Source organism: Hyperoodon ampullatus (genome assembly GCF_949752795.1).
Source record: "Hyperoodon ampullatus genome assembly, chromosome: 5".
Lineage (NCBI taxonomy): Eukaryota > Metazoa > Chordata > Mammalia > Artiodactyla > Ziphiidae > Hyperoodon > Hyperoodon ampullatus.
Window position 1 is genome coordinate 74,129,719 of NC_136918.1, and position 22,401 is coordinate 74,152,119.

Below are 22,401 nucleotides of genomic sequence, written 5' to 3' on the forward strand. Positions count from 1 at the left end.
CTCCCATTCTGAGGGTTGTCTTTTGGTCTTGTTTATGGTTTCCTTTGCTGTGCAAAAGCTTTGAAGTTTCATTAGGTCCCATTTGTTTATTTTTGTTTTTATTTCCATTTCTGTAGGAGGTGGGTCCAAAAGGATCTTGCTGTGATTTATGTCATAGAGTGTTCTGCCTATGTTTTCCTCTAAGAGTTTGATAGTTTCTGGCCTTACATTTCTGTCTTTAGGCCATTTTGAGCTTATTTTTGTGTATGGTGTTAGGGAGTGATCTAATGTCATACTTTTACATGGACCTGTCCAGTTTTCCCAGCACCACTTACTGAAGAGGCTGTCCTTTCTCCACTGTACATTCCTGCCTCCTTTATCAAAGATAAGGTGACCATATGTGCGTGGGTTTATCTCTGGGCTTTCTATCGTGTTCCATTGATGTATCTTTCTGTTTTTGTGCCAGCACCACACTGTCTTGATGACTGTAGCACATTTACGTCTCAGAAGTACGTGGATGGATAGCCACAGCTTGTAGCCTGCATAAGGGACATGCTGTTGAGCTAGTTGCTTCTGATCATTTTCTGTTATCCCAGAAATGTCCTCTTCCCAAAAGATGATTGGGAGGAGTGTAAAAGGTCGAAGGTCAACACCCGACTTGAGCCTCGGTGAGTAGCAGCTGTGCCTCTGCCTCTTCCCCAAACCATTACTTGACAGTGGCAGTGGCTGTGGACCTTCCGCGGGTCCCCACACACAGGCACAATGGGAGGGGGCCCCCCGCACACACTCAGCAGAGCCCTGCACCCCCACCACGCCCCCAGCCGCCTCCCTGGCTGCAGAGCGTGATATGTTTCTGGGTGCAGGTGATGCCGGGACAGCTCTTCGGAGGGGGCGTTTTCCCTGTTGCCCTGGACTCGGGTCAGGTCTTGGGTGGATCCTTAGGCAGCCAGTGTGCGGCCCCTGGAGGTGCTCTGCCCCCACCCCACTTCTCCCAGGCCATTGGCACTGGCCTTGGGTTGTGGGTTCAGGGCAGCCTTTCCTGAGCATCGTGGGCAAGACCTTGCTACACAGAGGCTCTGACCTGCTTCTCTCGTGGGGCAGTCAGTGGATCTTAAGGTCCTCACAGTGATGGGATTAACACCCACTTGTTCTCTGATGAGTTTTTTAAATTGTTTTCCAGAGTTTCTGAAAACAAAAACAGTGTAACTTAGGGAAACAGTTGCCATTGTATTTCCCCCCAGGTCCCTGTGTCTCGTAGTCCTCCTCATGGTTTCTCTTTGTTTCCTCTTCATCGCCTCTCGTTACTGTCCAGGCACAGGCACGAAGAGGGCTGAAGATGTTCTTCTAAAGTGGCCCTGGTTGGTTAGGGTTTGGAAGTGGAATTGTGTTAGGCATAGGTACATGGTCCCATGTTGGGGGCTCCCTAAATGGCTCCGAGATGACTTGAAACTCTGGGGACCTGAATAAATTTTGACTGGGAAATCAGATTTCTGCAGTTCCATGTAGGTTTGAGAATTGAAATGGGGACCCCTGGCAGAACCTGTGCACCCAGGTCCAGTGATGTGTTAGCATCCTGCCCTGACGTAAGCGTTGCCCCGTGGTCTCCGTGTGCCACATGTCCGGTTCCTGTGCTGTGGCGAAGTGGATCTGGGGGCGCGGGTTTCACAGGGATCGGTGGTGTGAGTTCCGGGAGCACGCTTCACAGGTAGTAAGAGAAGACAGGTCCCCATGGTGACATAGATGGGGGGCGCTGCCTGGACCAAGGGGTGTTTGGTAGGAATGGAACGGTGGGAGAGGCATGTTTTATCAGCTACACGAGCTGTTTTTCTCTGTCTCTTCCAGATCTGCAGTGGCAAAAAAATGTGGGTGGGGACAAAGCAGCCTTGTACATCTCACCAATTTGCTCCCCCCATTTGGAGAGAGAACCAAAACTTGTCCTGATAAGGATTTACCTTGACAGCTGTTTTTAATGTTATCCAAATACCTGGAAGTTTCTTGGTCATTGGCATTCTCTTGTATTTTTAAGTGTTTTACTTTTTACAGGTTTTTTTTTTTTTTAATAGCCAACTGTTCAGAAAATTAGTGCAGGGAAGGTTTTGCATGTACATGTACTTTTTCTGACAGAGACCCTCAGATGTATCCTGGCTGCCCCCCTTAGTTCTTGTGCTTTAGCGGGGGGTCGGGGTAGAAGTTTCTAGCGGGATTGGTCCTGCTCACCTCACCTGCCCTTTGGCCTTCATGTGGCCTCTGGGGCTCTGCATCTCCTGTGGCACTGTTCACAGACGGTCCCGCGGCAGAGTCCCTTAGGTGGCATCGAGTCCCAAGGGATCTTTCTGAAGATGCAGCTGTAAACCCTCCCACACGGTGTAGGAGTCTCAGGTACACTTGAAGCTGTAAAGTAATGTTTTTGATTTTTTGCGTGTTGCACCTCACCGTGCACGTAGTCATAGTCTTACCTTCTGAAAGTTAAAGAAGTAAACCTGGAAGATCGAGAAGAAGGGTTTCCACTTTGATTTCTGTCAGCGAAGGTCGGGGCGTTGCCGTGCACCTGGAGGCGTCAGCAAGACGAGCACAAAGGTAACGGCCGCTAAACCCGCCGGGGTCAGCAGGTGCCGCGGGCTCTGTGCCCCAGAGTCTTATCACGCCCTCGACCCCATCATGTTGCTTGAAGTAGCAGATGGTGCAGGCACAGATAACAGTTAAAGTTGAACCTTGTCAAAGTGGTGAAGTGCCTGTTGGCGGGTTTTGGAGATGAGGGAAAGCAGCAGCTCTACTTGCAGCTGAGTGTCAGGTCTGGCGGCCAGTCCCCGCCAGTCCAGTTGGCGTAGACAGGAGAGTGGAACGCCTGCCTCACACACAGCCTCGGCCCCGTTTCCTTCTCGTGGTTCGTGCTGAAGGATGATGTGACCATTTTTTTCATATATTACCAGTCCAACGTGAATTGGCTTTTGGTTTTCAAAATCTGTGAAACTCTGAAAAGAAGGAAGGGTCCATTTGCCTCCGGAGGCGTACTTGGTTTTTTGCAAGCTTGTTACGGCCGGTTCTGTGCACCTCTCTTGAGGTGTAAGTCGCTCAAATACTGCACATCAGTAAGAAAAAGTCAATCTGGACAAGCTTTGTGTAGCCCCAGATCGTGGCAGTTTGGCTGTGGACCCACATACAGACCCCTAGCGATGGAGGGCAGCTGGCGTGAGGGCCCCAGAGATGGAGATCAGGCCTCCCAAGTCTTGGGTGGGGATTGTCTCTGTTTCTGTGTAAGCATAACTTCTACAGGAATAATTCACTGCAAACTATTTAAGCAAAGGCACAAAAGTAAAATGGTTCTCTCTTGCTACTTGAATTTTCACACTAAAGTCTTGACAGCCAAGAAACAAAGTTGTAATGAGAAGCGTCTTCGTACACGTGTCAGGCTGAGCTGAAATTAGAACCGCTGTCACAGTGAGCAGAGTCCACTCCCCCCAACCCCTGCCGCTGGTCCACTGTGTCCTCTGAGCCCTGGCTGGTCCCGTTACGTTACCCGGGCCTTGTGGCGGTAGCTGCCTCGGCCTCACCACTGAGCCTGGGTGGATCTGGGGCCCTGTGGGAATGGCGGGGGGGAGGGGACGCTCCGACCTGCACCACGAGGGCTTGCTTGGCGCCTGGTCACATCAGAAGCTCTTCGCTTCCTTTGGCGTTTACAGCCAATCATTCTGAGTAGTGTCTCCCCCACTACCCCCCACCGTGTCAGTGTGACTGAAAGCCTCATATCTGGGGATTTGTAGGGTAACTTGGCACCTCTTTGGGGCAGGACAAAAGGTATAAAGCAGTGACCGTCCCTCAGGGTTTCTCAGTGGTCCCTGTGAGGGCCCACCCCGGCAACGGCTGTCACTGAGCTGTGAGTGGGCGCGGGCCGCGCGATGCTGTGCTGTGCGGTGCGACTCGGCTCTTGCCAGGCGCCGGTTCCTTGTGCTGCTGCACAGCACTGGCTGCTCCCAGTAACACAGCTTCCACTCCCTTTTCCTCCTGTCCCCTCGAAGGCCCACCAGTGCCACCCAGTGGCCAGCAATGCCATAGCAGCATGGCCCACCTTGCCGTGTGGCAAGGCCCCCAGTTTCATGCTTACTGGGAAGTTAGCCAGTTAGATTGTTGCTGGTCCCTGAGCGCAACGGCCTGCCTGGTTCCTGCCGGGCTTCACCACAAACAAGTCGTTTCCAGTAGAAACCAATGGCCAGACCCAGCAGAAACGACGTCATGTGGGGCGGTGGCCTGGCCACCGGCCAGCCTTTCCTCCTGTATCTGCTCCCCGAGACAGCACCTGGCCTGGAACTCGGGCCACTCTTTTCCCCATCGGCAGCCCCCGGGATGGCCCAGACTGGGTGTACATTCCGAGGAGGCCGTCTCTGTCCGGCACGTGGGCAGGTGGTCACCCTGCCTCGAGCTGGCAGCACTGGGGGCCCTGCCACTGCTGGAGCCACTCTGCCGGGGGTTGGTGGGCTGCTGTCCTGTTCTAGAACTGGCGCTTCGAGGTCGGTTGTTTACGCCTTGCTCTTCTGTGAATGTATACACATAATACAGTTAAAAGGGAATTTGGATGAAGAATTTGCAAATGTGATTTTAGCTCTACTCAGAAGTAATGCTTCTGTCACTGTCAGAAGCTTTGGCACTACATGGTGTCACTGCCATTCCAGCAGCAGCTAACCCGCATCCAGCTGACGGTGGGACCACATGCAGCTGTTTTCTGTTTTGAGCATTTTTCCTCCAAGTAGAAGAGGGATAGAGCTGACTTGTCGGGGTCCACCAGTTTCCACATTTGACCAACTTTTTATTTCTGTAATCATACTTACATACGCTCTGAGACGCAGGTGAGGGATAATGAAAGTTGACTTTTAAAAGCCAGAAGCAGCTAATCTTCTAGAAGAGCCGCACAATGGTTAAGGAAAGCCATCCCCTGCTTTTTAAATAGAGTACGTTCCTTTGCCGTTACCACTCTTGGATAGCAGGTCACTTTAATCACCTGTACTGTGAATGTCCTAAAATTAAGCTCCTGGCTTCTGTTTTCCCTGCATGAGACAAAACACCGGTTAGACCAGTAGGAGCGTTGATCTTAGGGAGTGAATGTGTTCGGAGTTGACAGGAATTCTCACTTGAAACAATGTAAATGTCACATGATAAGATTTGTTTGAGGCCCCATCATGGGTGCCTCATTGAGAATTCTGGAAGCCCCTTAGGCCAGCTTTTTAGAGTTGCTTAAAAGTGTGCTACTAAAATAATCTCAGCAAAGTTCGTATAAAGTCAGTGAGTGAGCTGGTTTTAGGACTCGATTTTAATCCGGACGGGTTTGTTCCTTCTTCCCCTGCTGGCAGTCACAGCTGGCGCCGCGTCCTGCTCCACTCCACTCTCGTTCCTTCCCCCAAGAAGAGGGGCCTCTGTCCATTTCATTTAACTTAAGCTCTAGCAGTCTCTCCCCCCACCCCCCCACCCCCGCCTGGATTCAGTGCTGTGGACCCCGTTAGCCGAGGCTGAGCTGGTAAAGATAAGTTTCCATGTACTGAGGTATGGTAGCGCCTTAGGAATATGGATTTGAGCTGATGAATAATATACGTAGAAAGATACTTCTTAGTTCCTATGACGTGGCCAGTTCGTCCTTTGTCAGACAGCTGTGACTTGCTGACGGGACGTGGGTGACAGCCAGCAGGGTGGATGTAGAGCACAAGCGTGCTGCTCAGCGGGGAGCGGGTGGTCTTGGGAAAGCCTGGACAGCATAGCCCGGGGGTGCCGGCACACGTGGGGCCAGTGATTGGGACACCGTGGACAAGGGGACATAAGGTTGGGGGGTTGCTCTGTGAGATGAAAATAGGAGATTTGCAGTCAGGATGGTTGCTTGATGACAATGAAGTACTTCTGACACGGTTCTAAGTTTTGGATGTGTGTAGCGCTGTTGCAAAGTTTCTAAACATAGGTAATTTCACCTGTACTATGAAATGGAAAACTCTTGCGGTCCCTGGGCTTTTAACACCTGTGGCTGAACTGGCCTGACCAGTGCTGGAGGAAGGCAGTCCTGAGGGCAGCGCTCGGCCCTTGGCCAGGATGGTCACGCAGGGTGTAGGCTGTGAACGCCTTGGGGGCTCTTGTGGGGTCAGGCCTTATTTGTAGACAGGGTCTCACCTCTGTCCCCGGACTTCAGATTTTCTCCCTGCTTCACTAGGACAGTTGCAAGAAGCACCGGCAGCCGACTGGCATTGGTGGGTGTTCAAGCCCTGTGTAAAATCGGAAGGCTGCTAGAGCATCTCGAAGTCTCCTGTTTAGCATGTGGGGGCTCATTGCGCTGTGGGTAGTTTGAGAAAAGCCTGCGCCTGGGGAGGCGGCTTCTCCGTCGGTCCTGTGTGACGTGGCCCTAGGTGGTGTCCCTGTGCTCTCCTGGCTTGCTCCCTGGACCTGCCTGCCCCCCCCACCCCGTTCTGCCCTGGGTCCCAGACGTTCTGGGCGGTGGGCCTGAGCGGGGCCATCTGGGAACACGCCCCAGCTCTCCGTCACGGCTCCCCATGGACGTCTGCTGGGCCGCCCGCCCCTGAGACCGAGGGACTGGTCTTAGGATGAACCTCCTTGCTTGCCTCTGACTGTAATTCTGATGGTCTGATACAGGATTAAGTGGAATCAGTCCATGCGAAGTACTGGCATAAAGATTCTCATTTTAGCTTTGGGCTGTAATCCTTGTTTGCATTAAAAGTGCTAACCTACTGTCTTACCCAATAGCGAGCTGCTACTAGAGGGGTGTGAATGGGAATGTGAATGACAGCAGGTGGCGTTCCTGCCACCGAGCTCCTAGTGTAAAAGTAACTGGTCTCCCCCCATGTTGCAGTTCTCTGCCAACATTCTCTATATTTATTAACCGTGTCCAGTTGACTCTTGTCCAAGAGGACGATGAGCACCTGTGAGCCCCTAACCCCAGGGTGGACTCTCGCTAGTCCTTCCAGTGCCCCAAGGGCCCCCGAGGTGGGGCTTGGATATGCATTCGAAGCGAATGTGTCTGATCCACCCTGGGAAGAGTTTCTAAGCTCCTGTTCACCAAAAACTGCACTGGGACTCTCCATGCGAGTGGTCTTTGAAATCTATGCCTTCTCTTGATACAGCGAAATTTGGCCTTGGAGTTCCAAGCTAAGCTAACGGTTCAAATCAAGCCTTTGATAGCTTACTGGTTTATCGGTTGGAGTAAATGTTTTAATACTAAAGCGTTTCTCTCTGAAACAAAGTATGTTCACTATCGTAAATGTTGCTGGTAGCCCTATTTACACTCCTTTTCTGAATTTAACAGTTACTTTAAAAATCCTCTTTAAATGTGTCTCACAGTGATGCCTGGTTATTAGCTTTGCTGGTTTCGGGTGCACATGCTGTGTGGGGTCCCCTGCACCCCTGCCTCACTAAGCGGCCCCTCTCCTTTCAGCCGTGAAGGAGGACAGACGCGCAGAGGCCAAGGCGGCGGTGGCGGCGGTGCCGAAGAAGGTGGCTCCTCCAGGCTCCTCGGGGAGCCTCAAGCCACCCTCGCCCAGAAGTCTCCTTCCAAAGAAGTCCCCTCCTTTTGCAAACGCGGTGGCAGCCAAACCGGCCATCAAAAAGTTGCCACCGGGGTTCAAGGGCACCATCCCCAAGAGGCCGTGGCTCTCGGCTGCCCCCTCCCACTCGGGCAGCGCTCCCTCGGCCAAGCAGGCAAGGCTGGCACCTGTTGCTGCCACGTCTGCTTCCAGAAAGTTCCCCAGCTCCGCTGCTTCGGTGGGCGCCATCAGGAAGCCTGGGACCACCTCGGTTCCCCTGGCCTCTCCAGCCCCGGGACGCCTGGGCCCCGCGCGGCCCGCCTCGTCACAGCCAAATTCTCAAATTTGGCAAAACATACGACGCTCCTTGAAGGAGATCTTGTGGAAAAGGTAGGCTGTTCCACTTTGTTTCTTATCTGTTAAAGTGGAAAGTTTTCCACGTAAAGGGTGGTTGTTTCACGATGGCCCTGCTGTTTATGAAAAATGTCCCATGTGGGACTTCCCTGGCGTCCAGTGGTTAAGACTCCACGCTTCCACTGCAGGGGGCACCGGGGTTCCATCCCTGGTTGGGGAGCTGAGATCCCATGTGGCATGGTAAGTGCAGCAGTTACCGTGGGGCTTTCTTCATTCCATCTAGAGTCACTGACAGCGATGACTTAATCATGACAGAAAATGAAGTAGGAAAAATTGCACTGCACCTCGAGAAGGAGATGTTTAACTTGTTCCGAGTCACAGACAGTCGGTACAAGAGCAAGTACCGCAACCTCATGTTCAATCTCAAGGACCCCAACAACCAGGTGCGTGTCCGACCGTCAGGAGCGGGGGCAGTCCTGGCCAGGGGCTGCCCAGGCCTGGGTTAGGGCACTGGGTCCCCCTGCGGCTGCGGGTGAGTGGCATGCTGTTCCCGTGGGGCCAGGCGCTCGCCAGCTGAGGTTCTTGCCACCTGCGCGCCTGTGTGCCTGCCGGGGCCCACGCTGTCTGGATCGGCCTCTTGACCTCTTGCCTGTGTTTAGAAGCAGGGCACATACTCTTGACTTTCCATTTCGCCTTGTTAACCCCCTGGCAGAAGGGATTTCTTCTACCTTTGTCCCTAACAGTGTACCTTCTTCAGTCAATTGTGTTTTCTGTGAAGTGGTCTTTGTAGCAGGGTTAGTGCAGTGGGATACTGGAGATGAGGTGCCCGAATTCAGGGCCCTTGTTCTCCAAGCATCGATGGGAGGCTCCGGGCCCTCGTCCTGCCGCGGGGCAGAGGCTTGCCTTGCTGCCCACCTCCACATCCTCTCTAGTATCTTAGAGGGTTTTGAACGAGTGAACAAGAGATATTTGTTTACAGGGGCTCTTCCATCGTGTTCTGCGTGAAGAAATCTCTTTGGCAAAACTTGTGAGAATGAAGCCAGAAGAACTTGTCTCCAAAGGGCTTTCCATGTGGAAAGAGAGATCGTCCAATCCTGTGTGTGCCGACGGGAGAGGCGGCTGCGGATGCCAGAAGCCTGACACCAACGCCGCCCCCAACCCCACCCCAGAGTGAATTAATAGCCTGTTGGCATGAGAGAGTCCCCTTGGGAAACAAGGGCTAAGGGTTTACGTTTGTCTGTCTTTTTCATCTTAGGTGATGGAGTCCGGAACTAACTTGCATAATGAGACTAAGAAGCTGACCGTTAAACCGGAAACTATTCCCGATATGGAAGATTCTCCACCAGTATCAGATTGTGATGTAAGCGTTTAGGATTTCCAGTGCTCACGAGAATTGACAAAGATGATCCCGTTCCAGGCGTTGTTAGGTGCCTGAATTACTGGGCAAGACACTGAGCTGACACAAGTGTGTGTAGTTGTATTGCTTCTCGAGGACTTGTATTCAGTAGTCCTTTTCCTCTTTTTTCAGTGGTTCTTAATCACGTGAGATGTTTTTTCCATGGGTGCTGCTCATTTGGAGAGGGGGTGGGAAAGACATGACCTCCTCTGCTTCTTGTGCTTTAGGGGCAGCAAGAATCGGTGCGGGCGGCCCCCGAGAGGAGCGCGGTACCGCTGCTGGGCCTTGGCGGCGGCACGCTGCAGGACACGACCGGGCAGCACCGCACGCACCTCTTTGACCGGAACTGTAAGATCTGCACAGGTGAGCAGATCTGGGGGGAGACTGTGGAGACCCTTCTCAGGATGGCTGCATTCAAACCAAGTCACACAGTGGAAAGGCTAGAATCGTTTCTTCAAGCTTAGGAAGTGAGCCCCTCCCTTTATAGTGTTGTTGTTTTAAAGCAGTGATTGTCTGTCTACCCATGGGAAGGCTTTGCTCTCCAATGTGTGGGACTTCTCACGAAGGCCTGCCTTCTGTTCTCCAGGTCAGGTTCCATCGTCGGAAGATGAGCCAGCTCTGCGAAGACAAAAGTGGTCAACTTCTACCAAGAAGGAGGACTCAGAGTCCAAGCGTGACAGCTCTGCCTCTGAGCCTGCTCTCAGCTCAGCCGATGATGCGGCCCCAGAAACTCTGCCTGAAAACACCTTGGAGCCAGACCTGGAAAGCCCTGCTCGCGCCCATTTGGAGGGAAAATCCCTCCTGGTGCCTCCAGAGGATGGCCACCCCGTGCCGTCCGCCCTGGAAGGCGCCCCCTGCCCGGCTCCTGGTGGCGGCGCAGTGCTCACCACAGTCACGGTGTCCGGCCGAGACCCCAGGACTGCACCAGGCAGGCCGAGCACGGGCACGGCTCCCTCGGCAGCCCGCCCAGGCAGCGCCCACCCAGCAGAGCCCCAACAGGATGTCCCGAAGCCTCTGCCGACTTCCGTGACGGTGCCCAAGTCCATCTTGATCAAGCCGTCCACGTTGCCCGAGCCCAGATACCTGCTGTCGGTCCCGCCGTCGCCAAGCATCAGGTGCTGCCCCCGTGTGCGGTCTGAGCAGCTGAGCTGTGGCCTTTCTTTCAGATGAACAGAAGGAGCAGTAATGAGTGATTCAGTCGTTCGGCTCGGAAATCCACTCAGATATACAACTCTCCTCAATTTTCTATTTTAGAAAGGCGTTTTTTTAAAGCTTCAGTTTTAGGATGACTAATTATCACCTTAGACATATAGTTGTTGAAAACTGGAATTTGAATTTACAGCCATCCAGTTTATTGCCTATATAGTTTATATTTCTTTGACCAGAATGTGTTCATATCATTATGATGAAGGTAATTAATTTGAAAAAGTAAGCTATCAAAACTTGCAGGAATTCACTTTGCTTTTATAAACACGTCAAATAAATAAATAAATAAATAAATCTTGGGGATTCTTTGGGCAGAGAAAGATTCACGTATTTTCTGTGGTTCTGTTTTACAGCATCTCGGAGTCCCAGTCCCCTCCAGAAGAAGATACCACCCTCTTTTTGTCTCAACTCAGCACCATTTGGAAAGGATTCATTAACATGCAGAGTGTAGCGAAGTTTGTCACTAAGGCGTTTCCTGTCTCTGGATATATTGATTATCTCAGTGAGGTTAGAACCAGGAGGGAGAGAAGTGTGTGTGTGCGTGTGCATGCGTGCGCGCGTTTTCCAAAGGCACTCTGATGCCGCGCTGGAGTCAGGCGTGTGACCACCTTCCTGCTGAGTGTCTGGACGCACAAGCACCTCTGAAGGCAAAATAGGGGTTGCCGGGCCGAGTCAGCAGGTTACGCAGTTTGGCCAGTGGCGAAAATTGAAATGAGAAATCAGACAAAGCTGAAGCTTGTCTACCTTCTCCCTTTGTTCCGCTAGAGCTTGTGCAAAAGCTGGGTGTGCATGTGCCCACTGCAGGTGTGGCCAGGCACGCGTGACCTGCCCTGGTGTGGAGGGGCACACGTGACAGGTCTTTTATTTTTCAAAATTAACGAAACAGCACTAGCATTTCAGACTTAAGAAAGAGTGCTCAGTCTCTTCTGAGACATACCTGGATCTTTCCTGTATGTGTATGTTCCTAAAAGACAACAGTAACACACTTTGCTAAATGTCATCCTATTTAGCAGAAGCTTATCCTCCTACCACCCTTGGGTTTGGTCACTCATAATCCCGGATGTTAGTCAACTAAGCAACATTTGACACAGTTATTGCCGCTGTGTTTGGGATAGTTGCAGTTGTCTTAGTTGTGAATCTCGGGTAGTTTGGGGTCTGTCTCTCTGTGACGGCCACAGTTCCACCGGCCATTGAATCAGAGCTCATTTCACTTAGGATCTGCCCGACACAATTCACATCGGCGGACGGATTGCCCCGAAGACAGTCTGGGATTACGTCGGCAAACTCAGGTCTTCGGTGTCTAAGGTACCTGCCCACAGTCTGACCTCTGCACCCAAGGAAGAAGGGGTTTGTTTACACACGGCTCTTTCTTTGACATCTCGTCTTGCACGTTAATACTTGAACTGTCTCTAGTTGGTGAGATGTTTGCAGGTGGACGTTGAAGTTGATAGCTGGCTAACCTGTGAAGGGGGGTCTGAGTAGCACGACGGTGGAAGCTTTGTGAAGGCGTGTGTGTGGTTCAGAGTTAGAAATACAGATGCTCTGTCCCTTCTTGTCTGAGCTGATGGAGGAGAGGTCGGGGGAGGCGGCTGGGCTGGAGTCTGTGAACCGCTGAGATGCGGACGCAGCTGTGTGTCTGCGTGTGCAGTGCTCTTTGGGGGAGGGGCTCTGGTTTTCACTGGGGTCACAGAAGGGTTATGACCCTGGTCTAGTTCAGCCCTCCCGTTTCGGAGCTGCGGGCAGCTCATCGCACGCTTAGTGGTCACTTAGCTCTGTGTCAGACGCTGCCCCAGACTGGCCCTGCACACAGAGTACCCCATCAGTACGAGAGCCCCAGGAGGTGGGCTCTGTGTTGAGGACAGCGGGGCTAAGTAGTTTTAAAGCAGGTCCTCCGAAACCAAGATCAAACCCAGCAGTCTTGAGACTCGGGCCTGTGTCCTCTTCAGCAGCTCATTGTTCTGATGTGTTGGGCAGCAGGGCTGTGACAGTCAGAATCAGGGCTGGTCGCTTCTCTCCTCGCTTCCCTCCTGCTTTGGGGGCTTAGGTGCAAGGAGAAGGGGCTGCCTTTCCGAGTGGCCGCAGGTCAATGCTCCCCGCCCTCTGTTTGTTGCAGGAGCTGTGTCTGATCCGCTTCCACCCCGCGACGGAGGAGGAGGAGGTGGCCTACATCTCTCTGTACTCCTATTTCAGTAGCCACGGCCGCTTCGGCGTCGTGGTAAACAACAGCAGGCATGTCAAGGACTTCTACCTGATCCCGCTGAGCGCCGCGGACCCCGTCCCCTCCAAACTCCTGCCCTTTGAGGGACCAGGTAGGCCCAGGCTTCCACCCACACGTCCCCCCCACACACTGCGGAGTCCGTCCCAGCAAGCTGCGTGCCTCACCTAGACCCGGCCTTTGGCAGCGGAACTTGGGAACGGGGGTGAAGCAGCGGATAGTGGAGGGTGGCACGGGAGGTCCCCTGAGGAAGGTGTGCATTGTCTTAGAAAAGTCCTGTGAAGAGGGACAACCCTGTCCGGAGCCCGCCCGCCTGGCATGAGCAGGGTGTTGCTGGCAGGGGCTGGGCAGTGCCGGGAGGGCGGGGCCTGGGCCTGGCCTGCGGGCTTGGCTCCTTGCAGGCGTCAGGCAGAGCCTCTTGGCTGCAGGCATTCGTTTTGAGGAGAAACGAAAAATAGCGTTGAGAGACAGGAACTAGTTCTAGAAATAGGCACTTTGAAATCTGCTGCTCGAATGCGTGTCTTTGGCAGACCACGTTTTGGTCACTCATTCCTTAGAAAGTGCTGCTTCTAAAGAATTATTTCCAGGCTGACCAGAAAGAAAGTTCAGGCTTCTCAAGGGAGCTAAGGGTGATTCCAAGGGGGGCGTGGTCTCTGGGGACCCAACTCCCCTTAACCCTGAGAAGTTGACGGGACTTAAGTCTCGCCTAAATGGGAGTGTCTCCTTGTCCATGGCGCCCCCAAAACGGCTAAGCCTAAAAGATTCTGAGTGTAACCCGCGGTGAGGGCTCTTGAAGCACCTGCTTCTACAGGCAGTAGCTACGCCCGCACCCGGCGCCTCCGTGTCCATGGCCAGCGCCCCTGCCGCGGCCAGGCACTTACGCGCCCCGGCAGCTCTGCGGCTGGGCCCAGCGTCCTGGTCGGTCCCCGTGACCTCACGGCTCGTGTCCCCTGACACAACACACAGAACTGTCTCAGTGCCAAACATGTTAGAAGCCAAGCTCTCCGGAGGGCTGTCCCACTCCTCGCGCTAAAGCGGTGCCGCCTGACGGGCAGCAGGGAGGGCTGTGGCCGAGGTTCTTGGCGGGCAGCTCCCGGGGCGCCGGCCAGCTCCCTGGACGCCGTGTTCCCGAGGCAGCGGTGACGGTGGTGAAGCCGACTTCCCGATACCGTGAAGAGCCTCCGGTCAGTCACAAGGGCGGAAGCCTGTGCGGGGCCTAGTGTGAGCGTAGATCCTGTGACACGCACACTCTGCGCGTCTGTAGCAGCGGGACCTGGGAGGTGACGAAGCCCTGTTTCACCCGTGTTGGAGCCCCTCTCACGGCTCCACCTGCAGAGCCCGCGATGGGGTCTTGCCTGACACCGTCCCGGTGCACCTTGTCACACGAGCAGGGGGCTGCCAGGTTCGGGGCCACACACAGACCCTGAGGGGGGCAGAGGTGGACGAGGTCAGGCGTGGTGAGGAGGCAGGGGCGCGGGGGCCACCGAGGAAACCCCCGGTTGGAGCCGCGGCGGGAGCTGGTGCAGTGCTGGGTTGGGGCCCGGCTGGCAGAGGGAGGGGGCCGCGCTGGGTGTTCCGGGGTGACACGGGGACAAGGAAGGCTGGGCAGGGCGCCCACCTCATCTGCTAAGTGACCACACTTGATGACCAGCGGAGTGGACATCACTCCTCCACCTGCATTGCCAAGGCTGTCACTTCCTGAAGGGGATGCTCAAAAGCCTGCAGGTGTTCCTCCACAATAGAGAACGAATGTTTCATTAAAATAAAGTAGTAGGAGGGGTTTTGGAAACGTGATTGTACGGGAAATTTTACCATAAACTTTTAAAGACTTTGTTTTTCAATCGAAGGGCTTCTAAATCTCAGCTTGTTTAATTTAGTATATATGTTTTTAATTCTAGGGGCTTTATTCACGGAAGGAAGAGCAGTCAGATGGGACGCTGGGCCTAGGCCAGGGTGCCCGGCCCTCCCGAGGGGGTGGGGGGCGCCTGTCGAGGGCCCTCGGGCATCTAAGGTGTGGACCACCCTGAGCAGAGGACAGGGACCTGCCTTCCGAGGCACTGCCGGGAGAGGGCCATTCTCTTAGGCTGGCTCCATCCGTGGTGTCTGCCTTCTGTCCTCACTCTTAACTGCTTCCTGAACAGCAGACCGTTTCCGTGACTTGCAGTATTGTCAGATAAAAGCACGTCTTCAGTTTCTGCGTGTCTTCCTGCGTAGCTGTGTACAGATGTTGTAATCAAAGGCAAAATGGTGCTGAATGGAAAGTGCTTCTCTCTCCTTTGAAATCAATGAATATTTCATGGAAACTGGCCATTGTTTGTCTGAATTTGAACCATTTGGTAGCTCTTGGTGCCCATCCAGGTGCACTGTGAGGGAGGACTGTCTCCACCTTGCTTTGCCTCAGCCGACGCCAGTGTGCTTCTGGCTGTGCAGGCGGCGGTGCTGCGCTGGGGGCGCCTGGACACGGGCGGGCGGACGGACGGATGGACGACGCTCTCCTCACTGGGACGCGGAGCCCTGGCTTTGCTCAGGTCTTAGGGACCCAAGAGTGGGAGCGGGCGAAGTCTGCATGGGAGCCGAGTGTGGCGGGCGGGCAGCTGCTTCTCCCTGTATTTGCTGGGTCTCTGCCCAAGTCCTCTTTGAGGATGTTTGTTGCTAACTCTAGCACAGTTTCTGTTCCCGCAGGTGTGGACGTTTTGTCTTGTCGGACTCAGACCATAAAAAGGTGTTCACTGTAAATACTGAAGAGTGGAGCATGCCAGGTTGATTTAGGGGTAAAAGCCTCATTTGATAGTTGGGCAGCTTTCAGCTGGTTTATTAATTAAAACTAAACCTCGTCTCCCGCTGTGCCACGTCCAAGGTGCATGGGGGCTGCTTCCCCCGCGGCCCTGTTGCTGACACACCCGGACACAGATCCTGGTTTGGGTCTTGGCTCAGGAAATCCACACACACCTTTTCAGCTGTCCCTCGTCCCTGGGTTTGTCCACTTCTCTCTTTGTACGGGTGGTCTGGGGCTGACCCGTTCTTTCACCGTGAAGACTCGGGGACCTACATGCAGCTAGGAAGGCTCGTTTCAACCACACGGGACATTGTGGACACGTTTGCTCCCGCAGTTCGGAGGGGGTCGGGCAGGGGTGCCGACACCCCGGTGCTCAGTCTGACCAGTACCCCTTGTCTGGAAATGATAGTTCAGTGGCCTCCCACCTAGTTCTCATCTACTTGATGAGTCATAAGCCTCACCACTACCCTCAAAGGCAGGTCGGTAAGTAAGCACCCCCCTTGTAACCATGGGACAGAGGCCCTGTGCGGAGCCGGCGCGGCGCCCCGGACCCCCAGAGGGAGCCCTGTCTCTGCACACAGCCAGCGTGCTCACTGCTGCTGCGCCGTCTCGGGGCGCCCTTTCCTCTCCAGGGGTCACACTCAACAGTGGGCGCGCCCACAGGGGCCCCAGGCAGAAAATGGGGCCTTCGGGGGAAAGCTGCCCCTGCCACCGCCCCAGTGGTAGTAGCCCTTTGACTGTGTCCAGCGTGCCCTTGCCAGGCGCCTGTCGTGAGGGTGCGGAGCGGGGTGGAGCCAGACGTGCCCTCACCTCCCTGAAGGTCACTGCCGAGACCCCGGTAGCACAGTGAATCATATTCTTCCACGAGTCAGTCATCTCCACGGTGCTAGTTACATTTCAAGTCTCCATGCAGCCATAACGTGCACAGGTGAAGTAGAGAAGGTTTGACTGCTTCAAAAACAGCCCAATTCAAATGTCAAATCCTGGGGAAGATTAGTGGGGAAATGCATAACTAACACTCCTCCAACTCTGGAGCTTTATTAGATCGCTTACGGGTGTGTGTAGATGAAGTAGTTGAGAGCTGAAAGCATTTAAAACTACTAGCTGCTTAGTTAGATGCTGGTCTCCAGGGAGTTTACTGTTTTCGAAACAAATGTAAATGTTAAGTAATTGAATGCTACCCTCAGCTGTGATGCCTGTGACCGCAAAGGGTAGAGTCTAGAGAATTTTGCCAAGTCTGGGGTGTATCCTTTTTGTTAGGAGGCATATAAAGCTGTTGCCAGTTGTAGGGCTGGCACACCTCCCGAGGACAGGACCCCATCTCCCTGGATTTAACGCAGTGCCTTAGCCTCCACACACAGCATCTTTGACCTGAAACGTGATTCATGCCGCAAGCCCTGGTGTTGGCACCTTAGAGGTTTAGCTCTTCACAGGTAGCATAGCCCATCTGCATTGAGGACAGTGAGGACAGTCGTGGGCCCTGGGCTGCTGAGAGGACGCCCCCGGCCAGGGCTCCCCAGCCCTCCCCGCCCCCGCCCGCGTGGCCGAGCACATTCCTCTGCTGCTCCTGCTCACGGGGCTGGCCAACGCTCCAGCGTGTGGCTCGGCTGGGGACCTGTTCTGCCAGCTCTGGGGCCGTGTCGGTGACAGTCGGTCCAGAGAGGGCCACGAGAGCCAGTTGAGCTATTGACTATGCCCCAGACTGGATATCAGTGAGCTGTAAATTATTCAGTAAGTGGCTGTTACAGCGAGTGAGAGATTTACTATTTTAAGTTAAAATAATTCATTTTGATTAGAAAGCGAACTTGATAGAGCATCTTTCACATCTGAGCAGAACCATCTGGATGCCATGCTCAGTGCAGTGGGCCTGGCCTTCCTGTGTCCACGCCGTCCTTTGCCCAGCTCCTCCTTCCCCTGAGTCACCACTGTCATTAGAAGGGCAGGCAGAGGACATTCTGGAAGCCATTCCTCTTACCATGAGTGGGTGTCTTCATGGGCACCTCAGCCCTTGAATGTCAGCCTGTGAAACGAGGCGCTGAGCACAGTGAGGAGGGGGGCCAGCAGTACCTCGCCGATCCATGCGGATGCTGGGCCAGCCCAGCTCCCTCTGGCATGCCAGGTCTTCCTCCTCCTCGGGGGCGGGACGGGACATCCGCCACCCTCGTGCTCGGCATGTCACCCCATCTCTGTTGGAATTTAGGAAGGGTGACAGGCGCTCAGAACTACACAGAGGGTTTCTAGGGACAACTCTTTGATCTGTGATCAACTTCAAATCACAGAAAGAATAGGAAAAACAGTGCTGATTTTCTTTTTTAGTGAGTCAACAAAAAATATATAGCATGAATGTCTTTTACACAATAGTGATTTATGTGTAAATTGAGTTTATACAATTTAATTTAAAATATGCTGTTGAAACAAAATTTTGGTGCCGTGTTTATCGTTTCTCCCTAACTTACTGATCTGTGACGTGGGCTTCTCTGTTCCCCTGTTGGTATTCCAGGTTTGTTATTACTGTGAGGGTGGCGGAGCCGTACAGAAACAGTAGCATTCCTGGTCCAGTGCACCACAATCCAGAATGTGTGGACCAAGAATTTGTTAAGAAATCATTATGTTTTAAGAACTGTGCAATGTTCTGAAATTCCCAGCGTGTTCTCCACGTGGTGTGTCCTCTGTTGCCCCTGTCCTGAACACCTTTGGGCTTTAAGCCGCACGTCCTGTGTTGACAGAGACCTGAGCGTTCGGTAGCTTTTGAGAAGTTACTGGTCATTGAATGTCTTTCTAAACCTGCAAGAACATTTGTTTTAGGCAGTTTGGTCAGCATCACTTTTCCCATCAATTGTCATTTTGACACCAGTGACTCATGAACTTACCGAAGGGCGTGTGCTATATCGATCCGTATAATTTTGTTGATCATTATAATTGAGTTGTAGAATTGGTCCTTAATTGAACCTTTAATTTTAGTATGAATAGCTTAATTTACATATTGCAGCTCATAAGTTAAAGTCGAAAGGGGGTGCTGCCTTCCTGATTTGTAGCAAGAGGCAAATGAAGGTACACGGCTAAGAGTTTGTTTAGAAAACATCCTGGTACATACAGGCTTCACTCCCAGTAGGTGAACGGCCTGGAGTGTGTGCGTGCTGGCCTTCCCCACCTCCCCCAGCGCGCCTCTACCCTAGCGTTGTGTATAATTGAAAACCTGTAATAATTTTAGCACTGGGCGAATGCGCGTGTGCATTGGGCCCTTGGTTTTGTGGTCTGTGGGCCCGTCAGGCTGGGCAGGTGCGCGGTGCAGTCTGCGTCTTTTGCGGCCGGTCTTCGAACACTTGGTTCTATTTTGCCACAGAATTTCCCCCTCCTCCTCCCTCTGGAAACCATCCCCCCGCTGCCCTTCACACCCAGAGTTGACCCCTGAAGGACAAAAGCTACAATTCGATTCTAAAATTTGCACAACTGTTTTGCTTTTTAGGTCTTGAGTCACCGCGTCCAAACATAATACTGGGGTTAGTAATCTGCCAAAAAATACAGCGGCCTTCAAATGCTGGCAAATTAGACAAGACAGAGGAGAAGCGGCCCCGTATTCAGACACAAGAAGAAATGGATGCCGTCCACCCCAGAATGCCAGCAGCCCTGCTCCCTGAAAAGAAGCCCCGCAAGTACCCGCTGCGCCCAGGGAACGCGGCTGTGAGCACCACACCCCCGGGGTCTCCCCCACCCCCAGCCCCTCCTCCAGAAGCACCAGGTGCGCCGGCCTCATCTTCCGGGTTACAGATACCGTCGTCGCTCAAACCAGGAGCCACGAACACTGTCACAGCATCACCCGCGTCAGTGACGGTTGCGGTGGCCGCTTCCTCTGTCACTTCCTCTTCTTCACCCCTAGAATATATCCTGCAGACTCTCTTCGGGAAGAAGAAGGCGTTTGACACCCCCACCGAAGAGCCTGCCGAGTCGGCCCCAGCCCCCCACCAAGACTCGAGAGCCAAAGCCGGCGGCGGGGTGCCGTCGGCGCTTCTGCTGGACCCAATTGTCCAGCAGTTTGGTCAGCTCTCCAAAGACAGAGCTCTGGAGGAGGAGGAAGACGACAGGCCGTATGACCCCGAGGAAGAGTACGGTCCTGAGAGAGCCTTGGACACTCAGCTCGGAGACCGCGGGAGACGCCAGGACGCGGACAAGGCCGTGGAGGCAGCTGAGCGGGAGGAGGTGGCCTATGACCCGGAGGACGAGACGATCCTAGAAGAAGCCAAAGTGACCGTGGACGACCTGCCCACCAGAATGTGTGTGGACGCGCACGGCGGGCCTGGCCTGCAGGCGCCCTCCCTGGCCGAGCGGCAGCAGATGATAGAGGAGCTCACCAAGCAGATCGAGGAGCAGCAGAAGCAGGTGGAGGAGCAGGAGGAGGCGCTCAGGCAGCAGAGGGCGGCCATCGGGGCCTCCATGGCCCACTTCTGGGTGTCGGACGCGCTCATGTCGCCGCCGCCGCCCAAGCCCGCGCTGCTGCCGCAGGAGCCGCAGGCCGCGGCCAAGGCGGCCGCGCCCCCCGCTGGCAGCCAGGCCCCGGGCCCGAGCGACGAGGCGCGGCTGAGCCGGGACCCGCGGCAGGCCCGGCGGCTGGCCACGGAGAGCAACGAGAGCGAGGCCGCGCCCCGAGGCCCCCGCCGGCCAGAGTAGCGCCCGGAGGGGCCGCTGCTCCCCCGGGGCCACTTCCAGCCCAGGAGGAGCCAGAGTCAGCCCCTCCACCGTGGGCTCCGGGCGAAGAGGCCCCACTGCCGGCCAAGCAGGACGGCCCCCTGCGGGAGCCCACAGAAAGCCCGGGGCCTGCGGGCGCGGCCGGCGCGGAGGGCGCGGCCAGGCCTGCCCGGGAGGTGCTGCTGCCCACGCTGCAGGGCACCTCCTTCCAGCCCCTCTTCCCTTGGCAGCACGACGGCCAGACCTTCCACCCTCCCGGAAGAAGGGATTCTTTCTCGGGTCCAGTGTACGCCTGTCAGGAAAAACCTCTGGGCTCTTGCCAGTACGAGGATCAGAGAAATGCTCAGTTTCCCGAAAAACGTGACTCCCTGGCAGCTGAAACCGAAAGAGACAGAGAGCCACAGCCCAGGCCGGCTGAGGGGGCCGGCACGTTCCCCACCGCAGCAGAGAAAGGGGGGCCTCGGCCCCAGTTCCGAGGCCAGCGGGAGCCTGCACCGCGCGTTCTCGGGATGTCGGGCTTTCACGGCCCCAATTTCACAGGCCCACGGGGGCCAGTCCCTCCGTTCTCGGAAGAGAATTCGAATAACGATGGGCCGAGAGGGGGGCCTCCACCAGGCAGATTCGGGCCCCCAAACGGGCCCATCCCTTCTTTGTTCTCAGGGCCACACGGGCCACCTCCCTACAGGGATGGGAGGGGCCCATCCGTCTCCCACGTGGGCGGGCCCAGGGGAGCAGGGCCGCCTCCATTTGGAGACCGCAAGGACCCCCACGGGGAGAAGAGGGAGTTCCCGGAGGCCCCGTACGGTGAGGCCTCGGGCCCCCCTGGCCAGAGCGAGGGGCCCGAGCAGGCCCCGTTCCTGGGAAACGGGCACCGCGCCTTTCCAGTTCGGGGGCCAGAGGAGGCCTCTGCTGTCACAGTTCAAAGGACCCCGAGGTGGCCCTCCTCCCCCTCAGTTCAGAGGTCAGAGAAGCCCCCACCGCGGGCCACTTTGTGGGCCCGAGGGGGCCACACCCTGGGCAGTTTGAAGGCCCAATGGGCCAAGCTCCTGGATTCGACCCAGGGGGATGCAGCCTCAGCGGTTCGAAGAGCAGAGGGTCCACTCGCCGCCCAGGTTCACCGGCCAGAGGGCAGCGGCGCCCTTGCCCTTTGGGGGGCCCCGGGGGGCCACTCCCTTCCCGGAGAAGAGGGAATCGGTGCTTCCACACTTCCACTGCCAGGGCCCAGCCACCCCAGAGCCAAACTGGCGCCCCGGGCGCTGCTGGAGCTGCGCAGCCACCCACCGCGCCGGCCCCAGGCCCCGAGGCCGAATTCCGCGAGGGCAGGGGCCACGAGTACAGAGGCCCAGGCTGCAAGGGGCGGCCCCGGGACAAGGCCCCGGAGGAGCCCGAGGCCCCACCGCCCGACAGCCGCCCGGGCCAGGCCCTCGAGGACCGGCGGCGTGAGCGGGAGCGTGGGAAGCCATGGGAGCGGGAACGCGGCCGGACCTGGAGCCGCGAGCAGGACTGGGACCGAGGCCGAGAGTGGGACCAACCCCGCGACAAGGACACTGGCCGCGAGTGGGACCGCGGCCGCAAGCGCAACGCGGGCAGGGCCGAGCAGCGCAAGTGGCACTGGGCCCGAGGACGGAGCTGCCACCGCGACCGCAGACGTGAGCGGGAGAGGTCCTGCAGCAGGGACCACGAAGGCGACAAGGCCCGCGAGGAGGAGTGCCGCAGGGACCGCAGTCGGAGCCCGGAGCGACCCCGGGACCCCAAGGCCGCGGCCCCGCGGGGCGCCGCCCCCGCCACCCAGACCTAGGGCCGCCCGTGAAGCCGCGCTCACATGCTAAGCAGGTGGTCTTGGAAAGAGCTGGGAGCTGACGCACAGGACAGAACCTTCTGGACTTGAGAAATTACTGTAATTTTGTGTGTGATTATTTCTTACAAAATTTCACACCTTTACAATTCTGACGCTTTTTAAATAAAAACAAAAAACTAAGAAGTCTTTAACATGTCCATTTGAATGTACTGAAATGGGAAAGTATCTACAAGAGCATATTGCTTTTCAGAGTATAAAGTTATCTTTTCTCATAACTTGACTGTTGTAAATTTTAAGGGAGTTTAGTGGACCTCAGAGCCATACCTTTCCTGACATCTTCTCATCTGTGATACCTGTTTCCAGAAGCTAACTTCACAGGGTTCGGGGCAGGCGGCCGCGTGTTTCTGTGCATGGCTGTGTCAGCTCGTCTCTGGAATGTTGAGAAACACCAGACTTACAGGTGCATCTTTCTCTTGTCATGAAGAA

General features: G+C 55.2%; 1 protein-coding gene across 1 annotated transcript in view; it reads left to right on the plus strand.

Moving 5' to 3' along the window:
• The window catches only part of LOC307052997 (death-inducer obliterator 1-like), a gene marked incomplete at both ends in the record, with an annotated part of 29,734 nt that extends 7,819 nt beyond the window's left edge, over nt 1-21,915 (plus strand). The window contains 16 exon segments of the mRNA XM_079704212.1: nt 7,400-7,877; nt 8,125-8,284; nt 8,821-8,937; nt 9,097-9,201; nt 9,465-9,600; nt 9,824-10,352; nt 10,797-10,950; nt 11,659-11,748; nt 12,557-12,752; nt 18,901-20,081; nt 20,084-20,982; nt 20,984-21,086; nt 21,088-21,168; nt 21,174-21,357; nt 21,360-21,398; nt 21,401-21,915. Of these exon segments, the coding sequence (XP_079560338.1) occupies nt 7,400-7,877; nt 8,125-8,284; nt 8,821-8,937; nt 9,097-9,201; nt 9,465-9,600; nt 9,824-10,352; nt 10,797-10,950; nt 11,659-11,748; nt 12,557-12,752; nt 18,901-20,081; nt 20,084-20,982; nt 20,984-21,086; nt 21,088-21,168; nt 21,174-21,357; nt 21,360-21,398; nt 21,401-21,915 (4,967 nt within the window).
• Between the last annotated feature and the right edge of the window lie 486 nt (nt 21,916-22,401).